Raw genomic sequence first — 21,301 nt, 5'->3', positions numbered from 1 at the left:
AGGGTAGATCCTTCTCTTGGGGTGTATGAGCGGTAGGCACCACTACACGTGGCCAATTAAGCCTACAGTGTGCACCATGAGCATCAAATGTACACATACTACAGCATTTGGGTAACAGCAATATGGTCTACAGGTATCTTGGATTAGGTCAACTAAACAGTAGGAGGAAACAAATCAACTTTGAGTGCATAATCTTTTTCTAATCTTTCAAAGATACATAAAATATTACTTTTTGTTTTAAAATTTGTCTCAAGTCTAATGCACCCATAGCAGATTCTGAATAACTCCTGTCTTTATTAATCCACTTATCATCACCACTAGCATAAAATGTATTTATAGAGAAGATACATTTTGCCATTCTTACACTAAATTCTGTACTGTCCATCTATGATTGTAGGCAAAGGTTTTCACATTACCCTCACTGATTATATTCCGTTAGGCTAAGAAACTTTTTCTTCCACTCAGGGCAAATCTTTAAGCTCTTCTCCTGTTAATATCTATGAGACTGGGAAATGCTGAGTCTCCTGCAGCTCACTCTGTATCTTTATGGTTTGTATTAGGCCTATCTGAGTGGATAACGAGGGAGGGATAGAGGAAATAGTTGACTGTATGCAAGGGGAAGCCATCTCAAGTCAATACACAGCCATTTTTTCACCAAACTTAGTTCTTTCACAGTGTTACTTTCCAACTAAAATGATACCTTATTTGAAGATAAATAATACATGTAAGTTATAGAAAATCGAATTTCCAATTAAAATGTTAGTTTAGTAAATAAAACATCTTCACTGTCATTTTAATGAGCAGCTGGGTGGGAGACTGGCTGCTGACTGGGGCCAGCTCACTACATACAATAGGGAATCTGAGACTAAACATGCAAGAAACAGTTGTTTTAATAGGAGGAAAGACACTGGGGGGTAGGTGATTAAAGTGAAAGTTACCATGCCTCAGTCTTACAGTCCGATCCCAGTCTCACTCTAGTTTTGCACTGGAGTAAATGAAGTTACCCCATACTAACATCAAAGCAATCTGAGAAGATTATCTGGTCCCCAGTTCTCAACGTGAAGCAAATGAAGTCCTGTTACCTAAGCTATGCTGTGGGACTTATGCACTCTATCCCACTCGACTTGAGCAACAATATCCCCAATGAACATATATAATTATTTGCTTGGATCGTGTTCAAATACGTAACTGTGCCATGGAAGGTACAATGATTTCTGTACAAACAGTAATTATTTCTAAGCAACAAGTGCAGGCATGATAATAATCTTTGAAATTGCTAGATTGGGTGCATTCTAAATAGTGACTTGGAAATGGGACTGATTAAGTTCAAAAATTGACTGCAGAGAAAGCACTTAATCGCTGCATGATCAGGTGTTATTTCCTCTACCGTAACAAAAGCCACAGTACTTATAGACCCTCTGTGTCCCATCTTATTCTGGTTTCTAATCTAACTGTTCTTCTAGCTGCAACCAAGACAGACCACTTCTCCTTACAATACTCATTCTCTTCTTCTTCTATACAATCCACCTTTGAGCCTGACAATGTTTGTATGCCTGAGAGTCTTCTGGTATAGAGGCTACCAGTCTCTGGTTATATTTAACCACATGCTATTTTGGGTGGCATCTGATAGTACAGGAGTCATATGAGACTTGACCTGTGCAAAACTCAAAATCTGCAGTCATTCAGATTTACAGAGATTCTGAAAAGCAGAGATCTCTTTGTATGAGATACAGCAAGAGATGGCAACAGATGGTAGCTCAGCTTCTCAGGTCCTATCATTTTTTTCTGGAAGATATCAGGCTGATCATGTCCAGGGATAAAAGTGCTTTTATAACCCTATGAGCTTTTTCTGCATTTTCCATTGCAAGTGTAAGCTATGCATCCAAGGTCTCTGCCTAGTACACTCTCATTTATAACAGGCAGCTTTAAACTTCCAGTTACTGCACATTCCTTCCTTCACTGTTTAATGTAGAAGGATCAAGTGCTTTAATTAATTCAGCAGCAAAGTTCTGGATAGTGTCTACAGTTCTCTGGTAGATGTAATACAGCGTGCTCCCAACTCAGCCAGCACCGCAAAGGGCTTGAAGCTGGCAGAGTTAGGTTAGTATAAATCAGGATTCTCACATCTCTACAGATCACAGCATCATTTGCCCCTTGGTTGAAAAGAATACTAGATACAACCCTGCGTGTTAACTACTGGTCAATACTACATAGCACAACTTCTTACTACTGAAACCTGGGTTCAGTCATAGGTCTCTTAAAGGGCTATAAATAGCTGTGTGTGTTCTTATAGATGCACTCCAAGGCAAGTGACAGCCAGTGGTACATCTTGTGCTAATGCAGCTCCTTTGTGGTAAAAATGTGAAAATTACTTTAAGTAAATACAAGGAAATAGTTATTAAAAACTGAAATAAATGTGGTCTCCAATATGATGTATGAAGTGAATACACTTGCTAAGATGGATGTTGCTTCTTTTAGGGATGTTGGCTTCTCTTGATTTCAGAATTTACTTGGACATGACAGCTGAAATAATCTGCATGTGAGAAAAAAAAAGCAGAAAACTCAGAAAAAGGGTTGCTCCAGCAGAACACAGTCAGAGGAAGAAGGTCCAGTGTTGTGCCTCTCTATATCTTATTTTTGAAACTTTTGATTTCTCAAAATTTGGTCAGTTTTGCTAGACGTTGTTTATCCTCTGTCATCTATTTACATCCTCACCACAAGAGAAACAGGCTATATTTCTGGAGCTGAAACACTTCACAGAAATTCAAGCACAACCAAATCCAGGATAGCTGCAACCCATTCAGAAGACTATAAAAGAAAGAACTGGAGAGGAGGCCTTGGCAGTAGAAGTATGAGAAAAACAGGAGGCCACCCAAGGACATTCAAGGGTAATTTGAGACACTCTTAGAGATTACCTAGAGGATATAATTCCAGAAAGACATATGCATCTCACTAATCCTGTATCCTATTTGACAACTCTGTGTTAAAACATGTGCACAACTGAATTTAACCTCAGAACTTCCTGAAGGATGATAAGGACAACGAGAGAGAAAGAGCAGAAAATCAGTTATTGGAACAGGAAGATAGAAGCACATTTATCAACTTTGCAATGTACAGTTGTTACCTGAAGTGCAGGAACTACCTAATGTCATTTCAGTACAGTAAACTCAAACTGCTACCTACCCTTCATGCATGTATGCAGACTATACAGAAGATATGCCCTTGCCTGCTACATAACTCAAAAACACTTGCATTGCCTTTAAGCAGTCTAAAATCTATGTATGTATGTAAGTGGGTGGGATGTATTTTTCCAGTCCCAGATTCTACAAGAGACTTGCACTCAGCAATATCACTGGCATCTACTCTGCTATTAGCACTGCTGTTTGGGGAACAGAGTCCTCATTTTTAGAAAATGATAAAGTATCTCTATGTAGCCCATTGTTTCTTTATTTTAATTAAACTTTCACGTGTAACTAGGTCTTGGAGTCTGAGTAGAGCTTCTACTAAGCAATATCAGTATTTCTAAACAACTTCAGATTATATATAGGGTCTATAAATGCTTCAAGTTCTTAGAACTGCATCAAGTACATGTATTACCATTTTTTTGGGAAGCGATTAGCTTTTACTTAGAAGCCTGTCATATTTCCCAGCCTACATAAAGCATGAAGATATGTTACATGACTCTGAAGTCCTCCAAAACATGTAACTGGTGTTTAAAGACAAACTAGATTATAAACAATACATTCCCATAACATCAGCTAATTTTAATTGCAATCAGCATTCTCCATGCAAGAAATATGTCATAAAGAAGCATACTTAAGAAATGAGGATCAGTTTGCAAATGGTAGGTGAGCCTCTTAAATTAAAAATAATTCTGCACACAAATGAGAAATAAAATGCATACGCTGCATACCAGGAATCAAACCTGGCCATGAACTGGGGGTATCTGACATTTCCATCTTCATCAAGGGGGATTCTGTCAAGTAGCAGCTCAAACTCTTCATCAGTAATCTCCACGCCAAACCTGAAACAAACAGCAGTTAGCAGCACTAGCTGGCGGAGTTCACATTTGGGTCAACAGTACCCACAATACCCTGAGCATATGGCTGCCATTAACTCTTTGTTACTGCTTCGGTCCTCAAGATCAAGAGCACCACGTGAATATCAGAGGTTAATCAGGGTTTTGATCGCCTCAGCTTTCTCAAAGAAAGAAATTCTACCCGAGAGTCCCGGCATTGGTGAGGCACAGAAATAGAAATACTAGCATATTGAACTGTGTGCAATTGTCCTCTATAAAAAAGTTATTCATTACACTAAAACACTGGTATTGCTTAAACTAGTTAACTCTGAAAGGCTTTTCATTTGGACTGTTTAGCATGAAAGAAAATGGAGAGAAAAACTGTCTTTTCGGGAAACAGCTTCTTAGTGCTTTTGGAAAGCATTTCATAATGGCTTTAAAGACATTTTGCATACAAATATTTAAAAGTGTCAGTGTTTATTCATCAGCAAGAAAGTGTTTTCACCTCTCCAGAACAATCAAAACATAATCCTTGAAATACTGGCATAAACAGGAATGACTTAAGCAATAATACAGAGCCAAGGCATTCATCATTTTGCAAAGCCGATAAAAGTCAGCTGACTTATGGGGAGATACATTTTGGTTTTGGCAAGGCATTGAAAGGGTACACAAAACATAGTATTTGTTTGTTGTTTCGATTTCACCACCTTGCTTTCCCACTTTGCGTAACTCAAGAAATCCTTTCGTTAGAGTGCCACGGCAGCTTCTTATGGGGCTTTCTGACTCCCAGGTTTGGAGCACAGCAAATGGCTCATTTATCCTGCTGTAGGCTGTAGAAAGTCTGCTGAGGAGGGCAGATTGAGCTGCTGTTGCAGCTGCCCTCAGCTGACAGTACTCATTTTACTGCCTTTCAACTTCGCTTATCTACATTCACTTTTCATTTACACACGTGCGTTTACGGAAGCTTGTGTTCTGCCAATAAAAACACACATGACCGAAGTAAACTTGCAGCATTTTTTTCCCTAAGAAGAGTAGAAAATCCGATTTTGCTGGGGAGTTTCAGCAAGAACGGATTCTCAGGAATCCATAACTGTTCTAGGGTTAAAGAACATTGCACGTGGGCACTGAAGATTAGCAATTTGCACGTGTAATCAATGGACAAAATCTCCTGTTTGTTGCTATCTCCTAATCTGTCTCTCTATCATTTGCTTCAAGGGATGACATGCCAGAAAGGATTAAGGGGTGTATATTAGGCATAAGCAGTTGAGAAGCTATGCTGAGAACCAATATGTAAACTGGCCACCTTGCAGGTCTGCAACTAAAATGGACAGATTGACCACTGTCCGCTACTTTATCACTTCTCTGTGTAAAGTCATATTCACAAAGAAATGTATGCAGGTTCCACATAATATAACACATGAGATCCAAGGAAGAAAAAGAATAGCACTTTGTACAAAATATGTGGTTTTGTCAGAGCAAGAATGTGTCTGGGGGAAGAAAGTGGATTTTTTATATTCCACATAAGTATCTTCAAATAGGCAAGATAGCAGCAAATTCACTACCTGTTCAAAAAGAAAAACTAAGCTTTTTGAATATTGTAACATTCTGGAATTAAAAACAGAAATTGCTGGGATCTGAAAAGCAATTAAAAAGATCTGAGAAATGGGTCTTATCCACTTTGTCCTTGTTTAGAGTAAAACTATCAAAGAAAGGTCCCACTTCCGGCAACTTCATCTGCCTTTTACAAGAGCTTTTGTAAATCCTAGAAACAGAAATTCACACAGAGATCACTCCAGTACCTTTAGCTGCAAATAAATAACCTCTCAACAACTAGTTAGGACAACCTCTTTCTGGATTCTGGCTTATAATGTTTTCTTGTCATTTCTTCTGGAAAACCAAATGAAAACAAACAAACAAACTTGGTAGGAAAACGAGTAGCGATTTTCTTGGTCCTGAACTCAGTTTTGTCATGACCTATTACTGAGAATATTTCTGGGTTCAGTAGAACTCCAGACAACTGCTCATTTAATTTCACTTAGAGAGGCTGATAGCCTGAGCTAGATAAGCATTTCAATAATGTGGAACGAACCACACCACTGTTCCTATTGCAGTGAGAGCTTCTAATCATTTATTTCGTAAGAATGTCTCAACATGTTCTCCATATCAAGATATACATAGAGAGTACTGGAAAAAAGGCTTGGCTAATTTTAATGCTCAAGAAAGCTATTGAACTGTCAACTGCCAAGATGAACTCTTTTATGCACATGGAGCCACTGCATAAACACCTGTTGTACTACCAACAGTGTACAAATATATTTTATGAGAAAAATACCAATCTAATTTAATGAACTAAATAATAATGTCATTTCTACCAAGAGGATGGGCCTGAATCATGCTCTCTTGAATGCTTTGCTGCTTATCTTTGGTATTACTTAACAACCTTCAAACTGTTCTGATTGCAGCATTGCTGGTCACACCAACTCCTTGAACCTAGCTGGGGAAAAACAGCTAGTCTGGAAAGAACTCAGTGATCTCTCCGTGATGCCAGTCTTTCTTAGGAGATGTCAAAGCCATGTCAACGTTGAAGGACTCCAAGTTCCTCAGACACATCCAGGGAGCTGATCCTGAAACACTGGTCTTTTAGTATGCCTGTGTACAACTGATTTGTGGGGTGGTGAATCCCACTGGAACAGGGTGGGAATCAATACAGGGTTCCAGAGGATGCCTCATTCCCACTTTCTGTATCCACAAAGTCAGAAAATATGCTGGCTGATCTAAAGGAGTAAAACTGGGGGAAGGGAGGAACAACCCTGCACCAACTTTGCATACTGACATTTTCTCCATTATTAAAATTCCAAAGACCTATTTTACATTACTGATCTCAGGATTTCTGGTAGCATGCTGTGACAACATTACATCCAACGTGCTCACTGATGTGGAAACAGAAAAAGCATTGAATGAAGAGAGTGTATGGCCTATACCATTTGTTATCCCAAACACTGATATTATACTTTTCATTCTGAACTTCCCCTCAAGCTTTACAAACATATCCAAGATATACAAAAGCAGTAAACAGGAGGATCAAGTGCTCCAGCATGCAAATGCAGCCACCTGAAACTAAGCAATGATTTAACCGAACAGCAACAGCACACAACAGACGAATCACTGAGTTCTCCAGAGCACATTTCAAAGGCAGGTGCAATGGGCAGGGCTTGAGAAAAAGATATCTATTAACTGAAGGGCTAAGCCTATTTAGACAGAAGCTGATGCAAAATGCAAGGGACTGGTTAACAGTGAGGTTGAGAGAAAATGCTTTGGCAAGAAGCCCAGAATCCTGGCAAAGGGAGCACCTGCGAAAAAAGCCACATGTGGTTTGTTGTACCAATACCTACATTTGCACATACAGACTGGGAAACTCTTATTTCCATTTTATCATATGTTTAACATCTGCAGTATCCTCAAATAAAGACGTCTCACACCTTAAATCAAAGGAACAGAAAGGTAGATAAGGCACACTGAGAAAATCAACCAGTGTTTCAGCGAGCTGTCAAAGTATCTTTTAATCATCTATAAAAACACCACTCCTGGGAACCAAGCTAAGAGCGAGTTTTTGAGAGTCACAAGGGGAAGACAGAAGACACACACACAGCACAACCTCAGTAAGCAGGCAATTGGGAAGAAGCATAGAAAGCAGAGAGGAAGAGCTTGCTTAGCATCAAGACTAGCACACTGCAGAAGAGATGCCAAGACAAATAAGATGGTAGACCAAGTCAGAGGGATAGGCAAGCCTAAAACTGTGCTGGACATTTGAAGTAAGAGATATTTATAATGATCCAGATGTACAGAGAAATAAGAGGGAGGGATTTTCCAACAGGTTATGATATAGCTAGAAAAATAAGGCAATTATTCCAGCAGTGTGACCTCAGATCTGTTCAGGGAACAAAACAAGGCAAGGTATATGCAATTCCCGAGCAACAACAGGCTGTTGTGAGGCACAGCCATTATATCTGAGTGGGAGCCAGCAATGTTGATGGATTTGAGTGTGCTGGTTGACGAAACACTCAACACAAACCGGCAGTGTGCACTTGCAGCCCAGAAGGACTTGTAGTCCTGGGCTGCATCAAAAAAAAAGCAGCCAGCAGGAAGAGGGAAGAGATTGTCCCTCACTATTCTGCCCTCATGAGGCCCCATCTGAAGTACTGCATCCAGGTCTGGGGCCCCCAATACAGGAAGGATGTGGAGCTGCTGGAGTAGGTTCAGAGGAGGGCCACTAAGGTGCTCAGAGTGCTGGAGCCCCTCTCCTACAAAGACACGCTGAGGGAGCTAGACTTGCTCTTTGATTCTATGATTTTTAAAAGATACAGACCTCAGTGTGCTCATTTCCGTTTGCCAATGTGTAATGTTCCACATGAAAATAGAGGAGGGTTACCTAATTTGTCCATACACACTTCTATATTTTGCACCAGTAAACACACATAACTTTTCACCTTCATATTCTTTTCATCTTCATATTCTGAAGACTATAACAACTCCAGCTGAACAACATGAACACCCTGCTTCTTAGTACCACTATGCAAGTTTCATTCAATTGAACTTATTAGGGTTACCGTAAACTGAGACTGATGTGAAAGAGTGAAAATTAGACACCTTAACTCTTATAAATGCTATCTGAATCTGACACCTGCATCAAACTGCCCGTCCAAACTATTTTAAGCCAGATTCCAAGGTCAGCACTTGAGCTAGTCTTCTCTTTGCAATTTACTTCAAGGACTGGCTGAGTAGCTGAGAATTTGGCACAGCAAGTGTGGCACGTGTATGAGAGGCAGAGATTTCTTTAACAAATTCACCAACATTGGCTTATAATTTAATTGCAGTTAATGCACAGCTTTTCCTTATTATCTTATTAAGCTGAGCTTTGAGGAATTCAATTAAAATATCTATTGTACTGCAGAAAAAGATAAAACTGCACGCCAGTGCTGCCAAAGGGTCATGATACAATTACAGTTCTATCCAACACTCCAGCCACTCCTCACTCTGACCAAGCTTTTGACAAGCTCAATGAGGGATTTTCTAGACTGAGAATAACTCAGTGCTGAATACAGCCTGTTCGCTGCTTCCTTTATTCAAAGTGTGCCCTGCCATCTAGTGGCAAGGACATTCCAAAAATACCATCTTGTTTTCCTCAGAAGGCAAACCTTGTATGGAAAGCTTTCCACTTCCCAATGTATGTGCTTCAGATTTAACTACAAATCAGTTGAAAAATACCACAAAGTAAAAACTGAACCTGCCTAATCCATATTATATTGAAATGCTCCACCCATGAGCAACTTCTATGTGTAGTTTTGCAAAATGTTAGGTCCCTTTTTCTTGTTAACTGTTAAAGAGAAATTCACACATCGTAGCTCCAGAGAACCAAACCATTGCATTCTTTTTCCATATACAGCTTTCTCTACCTAGTTGCTCTAAAGCTAAAGAGTTTCAGACCACACGGTGATAGCTGTTATTCAGAAAGAAATATGAGGAGGTAGAAGAGATTAATGAAGGGTATATAAGAATGAAATACAGCCACAGCATAAGAACTACCCAGCTGTGTCACAAATTGACATGTCTATCCCAGTAATGTCACTTCTATCATTTTCCCTCACCCCAGCCAGACATTGTCATGCTTGTGCCCGCAGAACAGCTTCAACTCACTACAGGGGACATGCAGGAAACCTGCTTTTTTGCAGGGCTGCATGATTGCTAGTGCTGACTTGAGGGGAGATGGGAAATACATGACTGGAAAGGAGAGGGAACTAAGAGCTGCAAATGAGTTGCCAAGGTCTTTATGCTAAGTAGGAAGCTGTATCCTCAGTTTCTGATCTACTATGCATTAATGTCAAGCAGCTCTGTTGTACTGGATCTCGCTGAATAGTACTTGTACAGCATCAATATTTTTTCTCACCCTGCCCCACACTAGCAAGTAGTCTTAGCAGAACAAGAAGCTGGGAAAGGACAGCTGACTAACTGGCAGAAGAGATTTCCCATACCATGTGATGTCATTCTCAGCACTAACAGGTGGGGTGCAGCATCTTTCAAGGTAGCCACTGTAGCAGTTACTCAAGGGACTAGCTAGTCATCAGTGGGAGGTGCCGAGTGATTGCTTTACATTGCTTTGCATATTTTCTCTTTCCTTCCCTTATTAAACTCTTTATCTTGACCCACAGGTTTTCTCACTTTTGCTCTTCCTGCTCTCTACCCTGTCCAACATAGTCAAAAGTGAGTGACTGTGTGTTTTGCTCTTGAAGATAAAAGTTCTCCCTTCCACTGACAGATGGTTCTAAATAAAGAAAATCATTCCTACCTGCACTCACTTGCTATCTGAAATTCCTGATGACTAAACACCTTCTCTTCAACAAAGGAGGGAAGATTTTTCTGAGGCAAATGTAAGAAAGACAAAACAGTACTAAGAAAGCACAATTTCATACTCGCTGAAAGCAGATGAGCCCTAAGTTAGTAGAAGGATTGACCTACATTAAACCAGAATACCATCACTTGGCAAAAAGGCCCAGCTCTATTTCAAATATCCTGCCTACCCTACATGGTAAAGGGAAAATTGTCTCCCTTCCCATTCCCAGTACACAGTTCCAGCCCATAGAACACTCTGATTGTGCTGCACAAAAACAGCATAAGACTTAATGGAGTTTACAAAAATATCACTTTATATAAACAAGACATTGGAGACCTCTCATATAACCCAGCACAGCAACAAATCGCTTAGGATGCTTCACTGACATATTTCAAACTAAACATTTGCTTATGAACCAGTTCTCTGTGACTCGAACTCCTCCAGAATAAAGACTATTGCATTGTGAAAGCGCTCTGTCTCCAGATCACAGTTATCATTGACAAGCCTGTAGCATCATATCCACCATATCCACACAATTTTATTGCTTGTGGTGCCAAATCACAACTGCAAGGCAGTCACAGAATTTTGCAAAGAGAACAGGCACCATCCTGGGGTCCAGTGGCTCTGTGACCCATGGTGTCCAGTGTTTCTTGATCTCAGGGGCAGAATTAGGCAGTGTATGGGGAATGCCAGACACCCACCAGCTGAAGGTTAGCCAGATGTCAAGGTTTCCAAGTTGCCAGGGAGCATCCTTCTCAAGGAATATAACCACCTGGCTCTTCAAGTCAGTGATCCATCAGCTTCGTGTGCACTGGTGACAGACAGGGACTGAGGATTTCTCCACTGACCACTATGCTTGTTTTTGTCTGTTCCTGTAAGGTTTGCCTGTCCCCATGTGCTCTCAATGCACACCAATGGATGGTGATCTGTAGAGCAACTCACAGTAACAAAACAAAAACAAACAAAAAAGAAAAGAAAAGTGAAAGAATATTACCTCTGGAAAAGGATCTCTTTCCTCTATCATAAGTGAATTTCCTTTGTTTTGAGCTTCACCAACTGTTTGCATTCACAAATGGTTCACAAATTAAACACAATAAATGTGATTAGACAGACACTCACCAGAGTGTGGCCAAGTGGAATGAAATCAGAGTGAAACAACTTTGCCAAGTTGGCTTCAAATGCAGTCACAGCAGATGATGTACTGATTCTCCCATCCCTGTGAAATCTAAGAAGCAAAAACTAAAGCACAATCAGATTTTACCCATTTTTTTCAACCAATACTCTCAATTACTGAGACTACATATAAAACAGATTTTTTTTTTCATCTTCCTGTTTTGTTTTCTTCTGTTGCTAATTTAGATATGGTGGAGGCAAATACACATCAAACAAAAAGCCCAGCATGTGTGAAGATTATGACCACTGCTCCAGTCAACCAGATCCCCCTGCAATCCTGGCTGACAAGCAGATATTGCCTGCACAAATGAGCATCTCAGCCAGCCAACGGTATTGGGTCTCTTTTCCCTCACCTGCTTTTGGAATCTGGCAAATGAGGGTAAACAGCCCCAAAACTGAAGAGCAAACCAAGCAGAAAGAAAAGTTAAACAGGAACTTTTTACTAGTTCAGTATCTTCGATCAGATGGGCCAAGAGTTAGGGCCTGATTATTGTTTACAACACAAAGACATAAGGCCACACCTTTACAGGCCATCTGAAGTTGCAAGCCTAAATGTTAGAAAAAGGATTCTTCAACAGAAATCAAAATATAACCTCCTGAAGGCAGGGGCAACCTTGCACCTCCTTTGTTACAACCACTTCCATTTCTAAAAATCATTAATTAACTCTCACATATTTTGACAGAAGGTTTGATTCATTTCAATATTAATGGCCTGGCTGCATAAACAGATAATCACCAACCTCCGCACACTGTAAAACAATCTGTCAAGTTGTTGACAGGATCGATGTTACTTTTACTTATCACTGTAAAATACCAGCTGCGTCACCGTTATGGATCAGTTCTGCTTTTATTTAGTGCCTTTACCATCAGGGACAGAATGCAGAATACAACTACAATTTTCTATTTTTTGGTACCAGTCAGAAAGTGAGAAGTTTTTTTTCTCATTGAAAGAGGGCTTGTGTTCCCTAAGCAATGCTGAGAATTGAGCTTCTTTAGCTAAAAAAAAAACACACTACCACCAACAGGCTGGACAGCATGTCTGCTTTCAACAGCTGCCAGGCATATCTGCATTTGTGCAAGGGTTTGGAGCCACCTATGTGTCAGGTCTGGCAAGGCTGCACTACACTAGGACTAGGAAATGCTCCTTGATGGGATTTCCCTCCAGATCAGATGGAAATATCAGACTACTTTCATTTTGCTTCCACACTGGTTCACAGATTAGCTAGGAGAAAAAAGTTCTAGATAATTCTCTGCAGCCTTTACTCAAAGAAGAGTGACCTTGAATGATTCTAGCTTTCTATACAACTTTATCTCGAGTGCTTGTGAGAAATCCAATAATTCCATGTAAAAACAAGAAAAATAGCAGATACAAATAGAAAGAATAGCAGATAGAAATAGAAAATAGAAAATAGAAAATTCTTCCTCTGTATTTCCCCTGTGCACTAAAATACAAACAAGCATCCCACAACATATGACTTCTAGGACACAAGATCAGACACGAGGACTCAATCTGCTCAAAAAAGGAGTAATATTAGCCATATTCTGTTCCTACAAACTGAACTGCTAGTGAAGAGATGCTGGCACATACCAATGGGCTGAACCGTCATATGAAACAAGTGGATGAAATACTTCACTTACTCACATGTGGCTTTTCTACTCACATTTTACTAACATTCAGCTGAATTTCAGCATTGCCTTGTACGACTTTTTTTGAATTCCAACAGAGGGCGGCACTATAACCTGTTTCAGCCTGACACCAGACAGAAAAGTCCTTTCGCCTAGGGCTGTCTTTGCTGTTTATCACAAAGGTTAATTTAGGATACTCCCCTGACACTGGGCACAGGCCCAGCAGTTAGAGGCACTGTCTACTTAGTAGGTATCTCCGGCTTCCCGAGTCACCCCAGCTATGGAAGGCCATGTATCCTGGCACTATCCCAGCCTGACCTATTCAAGGGAAAAACAATCCTGCTTCAGAAGGCCAAAGCTAAAATAAACCCATGCTTGCTGGAGAGCAGAGGGGAGGCAAGGAAAAGCAGCCTATGCAAATGCATGCTTCATATCCCCTGCTGTAAGAGACCTCCTGCCACCCGCGTTACTACTGGCTGAAGCTGAGAACAGCCTCCCCTGCTGAGCAGTGCCCAGTAGGAGAAAGTGCATAGCTTTAGGTTAGTTTCCCCCTAAGCTGTGCCAAAATCTCTTCTGCTCGCTGGAAATGAAGGTGCTGTAGAAGTGGAGGAGAAAGGGGAGGATGTAAAGAGAGATCTGCGTAGGACACTTTTATAGCATATATTCATTCATACCTACTTATAATACAACTGTACATGCTAGACATATGAATTCCAAACAATATAGCAACATTTAAGAGTCTATAATAAATATTAGTGTAATCAGTATTTATTTCTCGTGACTTATAAGCAAATACTAAAAAGTCTTTCTTTTTTTTCCTTTGAATTAGAGGTAGATAGTGCTTTTCTTGTGCTCCTGCACTAGACGTATTCCCAAAAAGCACTTCCCAAGCAATGACTGAAACACAGATTATGTTTTTATCATGCTGAGGCAGCATGTCACATCATCTATTTCCCAACTTCTGCTTCCATCCCCATCATTTTTTTCCCCTCTCATGCCCATACTCAAGGATTTCAGATGGAAAAAAGAGAGAAAGAGCACGTGAGAGAGAGAAAGCAAATAAAAGTGAATAATACCAAGAGATTTTAATCTTTTCAGATCCTCCATTCTTCCTGATGCCTTCATTATTCATCACTATGGATCACTCTAAGCTGGTCACTGAGTGTCCATCTCTGACTTTCGTCTTGTTCCTAGAGTTGCATGTATCAGCTGCAAATCTTGGTGTTCCATTCCTACATACTAAGGCTGAGATGTGTTTTTCCCCATGCATCCACACAGACAGATTCAAGGTCTCATCAGGGTTAGGATTAGGGCTAGTTACAACATTTATTTCTGTCTGGTCTGAGAAACACAGTCTTAAAATCCTATTACACACCTAGAACATACTGCATAGATACAACCCACCATCTTTACTGTACTATCCCCCTCTTTGCATCCTTCCACTAGCTCACAGTTCTCCAACACATGATGTGAGTTACTCTTTGTATTCTTACAGCCCATCGTGAAAATGTTGGCTCCTGTTTCCAGCCAGACGGGTCAGGCCATGAGATTAGTCTTCAGTTTGTTATATTGGTTATATTTTCAGACTGCCATTTTGTGCCTCCTCCCAGGCTTCTCCATTTATGTAGGAGGAACTCACTACAAACACAAACCAACCTCTTACATGGAGAATTTACTGCAACCCCAAAAATCTTTTCTGAAAACAAAACAAAAGAAAATACATTTCTTCTTAGCGTCTTGCCACTACTTTGTCTACCCACAGCTTGTCTGTGCTGGGGAGGTCAGCACAGTCTTACAGACTGCTTGTGCTCCCCCTTGTGTCTGCTGTCGGACGGAGACTGCTGACTTTTGAGAAAAAGCATTCTTGTGTCTGGCCAAGCCTCAGCACTAGTTTCCTAGGGTTCAGCAATGCAAAGAAACAAGAGTACACGACAGCTGGTAAAAAAGTTTCATCTCGTGGAATGCCTCAAGAAAATGCAGAACACTAAGCACCAACGAATTCCATGAAAAGCCAAGCTCCTTTCACTTTTTCTTTAATGACATTTCCAGCTACTGGAAATCCCTATCCTTATTCTGTGGTGCTGATAGAGTTAGTGAAAGGTCCTTAACAGAGTGCATTTGATCTCCTACAAGCAGGATAAAAAGGCTAGATTGTCATATACATGGATGATCTAAATAGACATTTGGAGCAAAAATAAATCAAAAAACATCACCCAGAGCAGCAGGCAATAGTCTAGCCCACTATTTTAACACTGTTAACACTTAAAGTTGAATATCCCTTGAAACTAGGCATATGGGTTCTGGGAAGGGAGATCAGAAATATAAAAGGTGACTGCTCACTTCCAGTGCACTGCTTTATTTAAATACTGGCAGATATGGATATATAGCATCACCACTACAGAAATGCGTATCAAACCAACTGTGGAACAGAGTAATGATGTGTAACAGTAACTTCAAAAACTAGCTGGAATTTTTATGATAAAGGCTTTACTAAATTTATCATTCATTTAGAGAAAACGAAAAGCAACGTAAACGAGCTAAAAGGAAGAGGGTGAGGAAGAAGCAGGTGAAAGACCCTTTTGGGCTAGACCTCCCCAACACAGTCCCACTCCAGCCCCTACTCCCCTCCCTCCTAGTATCACCCTCCCTCCTGGTACCACCTGGTACCAGTCAGCAGGGCACTGCACACACCTGCCTGCATGCACTGAGGAGACTTCATCCAGCTGGGCAGCACTGCAAACACTGCCATCCTGTGGATTCCTGAGATGTCAAAGGGATATTTACTTCCCTATGAAAAGAGGAGATACCACACCTGGTGAGTTAAGCATGAGGAAGAAAAAGTAAGGGGCAAGAATAGCTACACCTGTTAAACAATGAAACCCACAACTCACAGTCTAACTTTAGGGATCCCCTGTGCTTCCAGCTTGCACCTGCTTTCAGTTCTTGCTTGGGAAAAAGGTCTCTTCAGGTGACCTCTCTTTCCATTTCTTAGAACTGGGGAAAGACTCCATCTTGCTCATGGTGGCTTGGGTGTGCAGGGTTAAAGCTGCTGTTGCTGAGGTTCATGAGAAAAGACCTCTACCTCAGAGAGCAAGAGAGGCTGGGGATCAAATTTACAGTCTCATTGCCCTGTGCTAACACAGACGTCAGTGAGAAGAGATTTGCTGTCCTGAAGGGAATGTCTCTTCGTGGAACAGCCAATCTTTTAGCACTACATTGAAATGAATTCTATTTCAATTATCGATACTATATTACCGAAGTAAAGTTGACCTCATTAACCTCAGCTTTCCTCAGTACAGTATTATCCTAGAACCACATATGATGACTGTTTTAAGGCAAATTCCTTGGTATACACTTACAGTTTGTTGCACTGCCTTTCATATAACTACTCCACGCAACAGCGAATCACAAGCTCATACAGACATCAGGCAGAGGGAACATGTGAAGGCGGCCACACAACCTGCATTTGAGACTGAAGTGCTTCCACATGCACTGAAGAGAGATAAGGTTTTGCTGCAGCCCTCATTGATCTCTCACAGAGCGTGCTAGTCAAGCAATCTGAGCATTCCCAAGCACGTGCTTCCTGGAGGGGTGACTGACTGCAGTGCTTGCAGAGGGTCTGACCTTGCCGGGTTGAAACCAGGGCACGCTGCAGGAGGGCACACTGCCTCCTCTATGGGAAGGCAGCCTCTGGAACATGCCGGGATGTTGAAGACCTCAAGGCTGGCAGGCTCACGCTGCATCAGACATGAGGAGGCTCCGTGTCCTTGCCTTGCAGAGGCCGCACCCGTTTCTAGTTCCCCCAAATGCTCACAAACACGTGCACAGCGCCACACTGCTGCAAGGAGGTTGTGGATGCCCCGTCCCTGGAGGCATCTAAGGCCAGGCTGGATGTGGCTCTGGGCAGCCTGGTCTGGTCGGTGGCGACCCTGCACACAGCAGGGGGGTTGAAAATAGATGATCATTGTGGTCCTTTTCAACCCAGGCCATTCTATGATTCTATGATCACCTTCCCCGAGGGCTCTGCAGCCCGACGCCCTCCCGCAGCACGCACCGCAGAGGTTGGAGGCCACGCACACAAAGCCTGTGCCTGCAACACCCTTGGCGCCGGCAGCCAGCCCCTACAAACAGCTATTGCCACCCGAGGTATTCCTGCAAGCTTTCTCGGTCCCCTCGGGTGCCTCCCGCGAGCTATTAATACAGCAGGCACATGCTCTGACATCGCGTTCCCCGCGGCCACCAGATAACTTTAATTTGCCCTTTAAACGTCCCGAGACCGGCGGCCCTCGCCGTCCCTCCCGGGGGAACATGGCGGCGCTGCCTCGCGCCCCCCAGCGGGGGCGGGTCCTGGGGGGTCCCAGCCAATGTGCGCGCCCCGGGGGGCCGCCTCCTCCTATCGCGAGAGGCCGCAGGTTATAAGCGGGGCGGCACGGGGCCCTGGGCCATTTGGCCGGCGGGGCGCGGCGTGGGGTGCTGGGTGGGGAGGTGCGTGGCTCGTTGGCTCTCTCCGGGTAGGGGGTGTCGGACCGGCTTCCAGCATGGGTGACCAAGCGCTCAGCTTTCTCAAGGACTTTTTGGCCGGCGGGGTCGCTGCCGCCATCTCCAAGACGGCCGTCGCCCCCATCGAGAGAGTGAAGTTGCTGCTGCAGGTGAGGAGGCGGGGGGCGCGGGGGGCCGCGGGCGGCGGAGTCCGTCGGAGCTGCGCCACAGGTGGGCCGGGCGCGACCCGGCGTGCCTAAATATGGGAAGGCGCTCGGCCGGCTCCGGTTTCGCGGGAGCTGCCCGGGCTCCTCGGGGAGCGGGAGCCGAGCCAGGCGGCGGGCGGGCGTTCGCTGCCCTTAGCCGGCCGGCGTGCGGGGTGACCCTGCCGCGTCCTCCTTGCCCTCCCCTCCCACCCTCCTCTTGCTTCTCCAGGTCCAGCACGCCAGCAAACAGATCACAGCGGAGAAACAGTACAAGGGCATCATCGACTGCGTCGTCCGCATCCCCAAGGAGCAAGGCATCATCTCCTTCTGGAGGGGCAATCTAGCCAACGTCATCCGGTACTTCCCCACCCAGGCCCTCAACTTCGCCTTCAAGGACAAGTACAAGCAGATCTTCCTGGGGGGAGTGGACAGGCACAAGCAGTTCTGGCGCTACTTCGCGGGCAACCTGGCGTCCGGTGGCGCGGCCGGAGCCACCTCGCTCTGCTTCGTCTACCCGCTGGATTTTGCCAGGACCCGGCTGGCGGCTGATGTGGGCAAAGGAGTATCCGAGAGGGAGTTCACGGGGCTGGGCGACTGCATTGTCAAGATCTTCAAGTCTGATGGCTTGAGGGGCCTGTACCAGGGATTCAATGTGTCTGTCCAGGGCATCATCATCTACAGAGCAGCCTATTTTGGGGTTTATGACACAGCCAAGGGTAAGAAGCGGATGGAGTGGTGGCTGCGAGGGAAGATCCAACCAGTAAAGGCCTGCTGGGGCACCCTGCCCTACGAGGACGAGCAGGGTTGGGCTTAGTAGTGCTTTGGGGGAACTAGTGCTGGAGTATGTGCACGTGTTTCTGAAATGCATTCCTGCCTTCCTCAACTTGCTGCTCCAGGCAGAGGCTGTTGGTTTTTTTTAAATGTTTACATGGGAGCTTGTCCCTCCTTGAAGCCCACAGAGGGCTGTGCATGAGAGCTTCTGGTCAGGGAGTGCCAAGTGGTCTGTAGATCACAAAATACCATAATCCTATAAACTTCTTTTGCTCAGCAGCTGTTCATTGTCAAATACGAAGTGCAAAGTTGCAGGCATGTTCCTATTGACTAGACTGACTTCTGGGTTTGGAGGGTGACTGCTCCTTCCAGAGCCATCTTTCTCATAATGCTTTCCTTCTGTACTGACTCATAATTTGTTCTTGGTGGCAGGTATGTTGCCTGATCCAAAGAATGTGCACATCATAGTGAGCTGGATGATTGCCCAGAGTGTCACTGCAGCAGCAGGGCTGGTTTCGTACCCTTTCGATACTGTGCGACGTAGGATGATGATGCAGTCTGGACGAAAGGGAGGTAAGAATAAGTTTGTTCCTGTGGCATTCTGGCAGTATTATTTCATTAAAGGATTAAAGTATATTATCTCATTAGGTGCAAGGTAGTGGTGTTGTGGTGTTTCGCTTTTGTGAGGGATTTCTATAAAAGGGTTGTTGGTTTTCCACAGCTCTACAGGAAACTTCTGGTTATGTCTTAGTACGCTCTGCAGTAATTTCTGGTTATCTCAATGTGTGCGTCTATGAGACTGAGTGTTCATTTTAGTTTTCATATGGTGAATTAAAATGACTTTGTGAACTGATTATTTCATTTGAAGTTCTTGATTATGTTTTGTTCATCCCTGCCTGTATTTCTAAATATAAAAAAAGTTGAAACAGACTTTCTGTGTAGCTCAACCTTATGACCTTCATTTGTTTCCACAGCTGATATTATGTACAAGGGCACAATTGATTGCTGGAAGAAGATAGCAAAAGATGAAGGATCCAAAGCATTCTTCAAAGGTGCCTGGTCAAATGTGTTGAGAGGCATGGGTGGAGCTTTTGTACTAGTACTTTATGATGAAATCAAGAAGTATGTCTAAAACTTAACATCCTAATGTAGTTCAGTTGTTCTCAATTAACTTTTTAAAATACTTATTGTGATGTAATGGACAACAAAATATTTCCTAGGGAAACAGAATAAGACTTGAGTAACATCCAGTTGAGAGAGGGATGCATTTATTTAAAATCTGTCCACTACAGCACAGTTGCACTTTGTATGGAAATTCCTCCAACATTTATATTGGAAGCTGTGTATATATTACACCCTTTCAAATTTCAGGTAAAGCATTTTGACTAGAGACAAGATATAGGTGGTATACACCTAGTTTAAAATCTAATGTAAACTCAAAGTGAGAAATACCTTTTATACTAAATAATATCTCTAGCTACCCAACACTATGATGATACAACATGATTTTATAAGCCATGTCATCTTCTCTGAAGCTGTTATTTTTTAAATTTGATATGTAAGTGTAAGTATCTGCAAACTATAATACAACAATGGGCTGTGAGTTCCTAACTGCTGCCTTTTCACTGACAAGTTGGCAGTTGTGGTCAAAACCAGACCATAATGACTGTTTTCAATTGTACTCTGTAGAAGGTGGAAATATTGTTAAAAATGCCCTATTGTCACAAAGCAAAAAGTTGTCTGCTCTGATGTTCAATTGAACTAAAACTGAACTCATGAAATAAATATATACATGAACTCTTCCTGTTGTTTTCAATGTAAATGGAACAGGTCTACCAGAACTAATGTATTTAGAGACACTATCTGGTTAATATTAGACATGACTGTTAGGAACTTTTCATGGTTATTCATGATGACATTTTTTTATAGTGAAGTATTCAGCTGAGAACTCTATGGATTTACCTGTTTTATGAGTAGGAAAAAAGGGAGAGCTATGAGACTCCAGGTTCTGTGCCTTGGTATCTAGTTATCCCTTTCCTGTATTTCAGATCTCTGTCACTTAACATGATGGTCCTTATGGGTGTGACTGCTCTATGTGAAAGCAGCAAGAAAGTACTAAAGTAATACCTGGAGGCATTTATCCACCCAAAGAATAGCAGTGTTCAGGGAAAATTGGTCTTAATAAATTTTCAAATTATCTAAAGATGTACACAGGTAACTGCTTGTTACCCTAGTAAAGGAAGCTCCTTTGCTTAAACCACAGTACTACTACAGACTTTGAGAAATGCTTCATTCTTGAGCTTCTAGGCTTATTCTCTGCTCTTTCTCCTCTTCTGTCCTATGAGAGATAGTGCCTCTTTAAATGCAGTCACCTAGAAGTCTGATCAGCCCTGGTCTGTTTTCTGCCTGGTGGCAAATAACCAGGGTTGTAACCTATTGAAGCATAAGGTTGTGAAGAAAATCAAGGTGTTTACTGCAGTAGTCTTATAAATCATGGTCTGCATGCTTGCCTTTCCTCTTTTTCTCCTTCCTTTTCACATTCCTTAGAGAAAGTTTGCCAACACACTGTAACTCTTCACCTCACCAATATGGGTGCATATAGCATTCAAATATTTTGGAGAAGATACTGAAACAATGTCA

General features: G+C 42.5%; 1 protein-coding gene and 1 long non-coding RNA gene across 12 annotated transcripts in view; one reads left to right on the top strand and one right to left on the bottom strand.

Moving 5' to 3' along the window:
- LOC116237997 (uncharacterized) overlaps positions 1 to 17,614 on the bottom strand; it is a 37,917-nt gene extending 20,303 nt beyond the window's left edge. For 9 of the 11 annotated variants that reach the window (XR_016465901.1, XR_016465903.1, XR_004168849.2 and 6 more), the window contains exons 1-3: positions 16,097 to 17,561; positions 15,897 to 15,993; positions 3,914 to 4,024 (exon numbers count right to left, since the gene is read on the bottom strand). This is a non-coding gene — a long non-coding RNA (uncharacterized LOC116237997). Of the gene's footprint in view, positions 1 to 3,913; positions 4,025 to 11,107; positions 11,344 to 11,525; positions 11,632 to 15,896; positions 15,994 to 16,096 lie in introns of all 11 variants that reach the window. The other 2 variants (XR_016465905.1, XR_016465909.1) reach the window with 2 other exon arrangements.
- Positions 17,615 to 17,653: 39 nt separating this feature from the next.
- Positions 17,654 to 20,463, top strand: SLC25A4 (solute carrier family 25 member 4). The gene is made up of 4 exons (XM_031607446.2): positions 17,654 to 17,854; positions 18,120 to 18,606; positions 19,094 to 19,234; positions 19,636 to 20,463. The coding sequence occupies exons 1-4, from the start codon at positions 17,744 to 17,746 to the stop codon at positions 19,791 to 19,793; spliced, it is 897 nt and encodes a 298-aa protein (XP_031463306.2). The 5' UTR covers positions 17,654 to 17,743; the 3' UTR covers positions 19,794 to 20,463.
- Positions 20,464 to 21,301: the final 838 nt, after the last annotated feature.

Source organism: Phasianus colchicus, chromosome 4 (genome assembly GCF_987193195.1).
Source record: "Phasianus colchicus chromosome 4, bPhaCol1.hap1.1, whole genome shotgun sequence".
NCBI lineage: Eukaryota > Metazoa > Chordata > Aves > Galliformes > Phasianidae > Phasianus > Phasianus colchicus.
The sequence above is the reverse complement of the archived record's forward strand: the minus strand, read 5'-3'. Positions and strand labels throughout refer to the sequence as shown.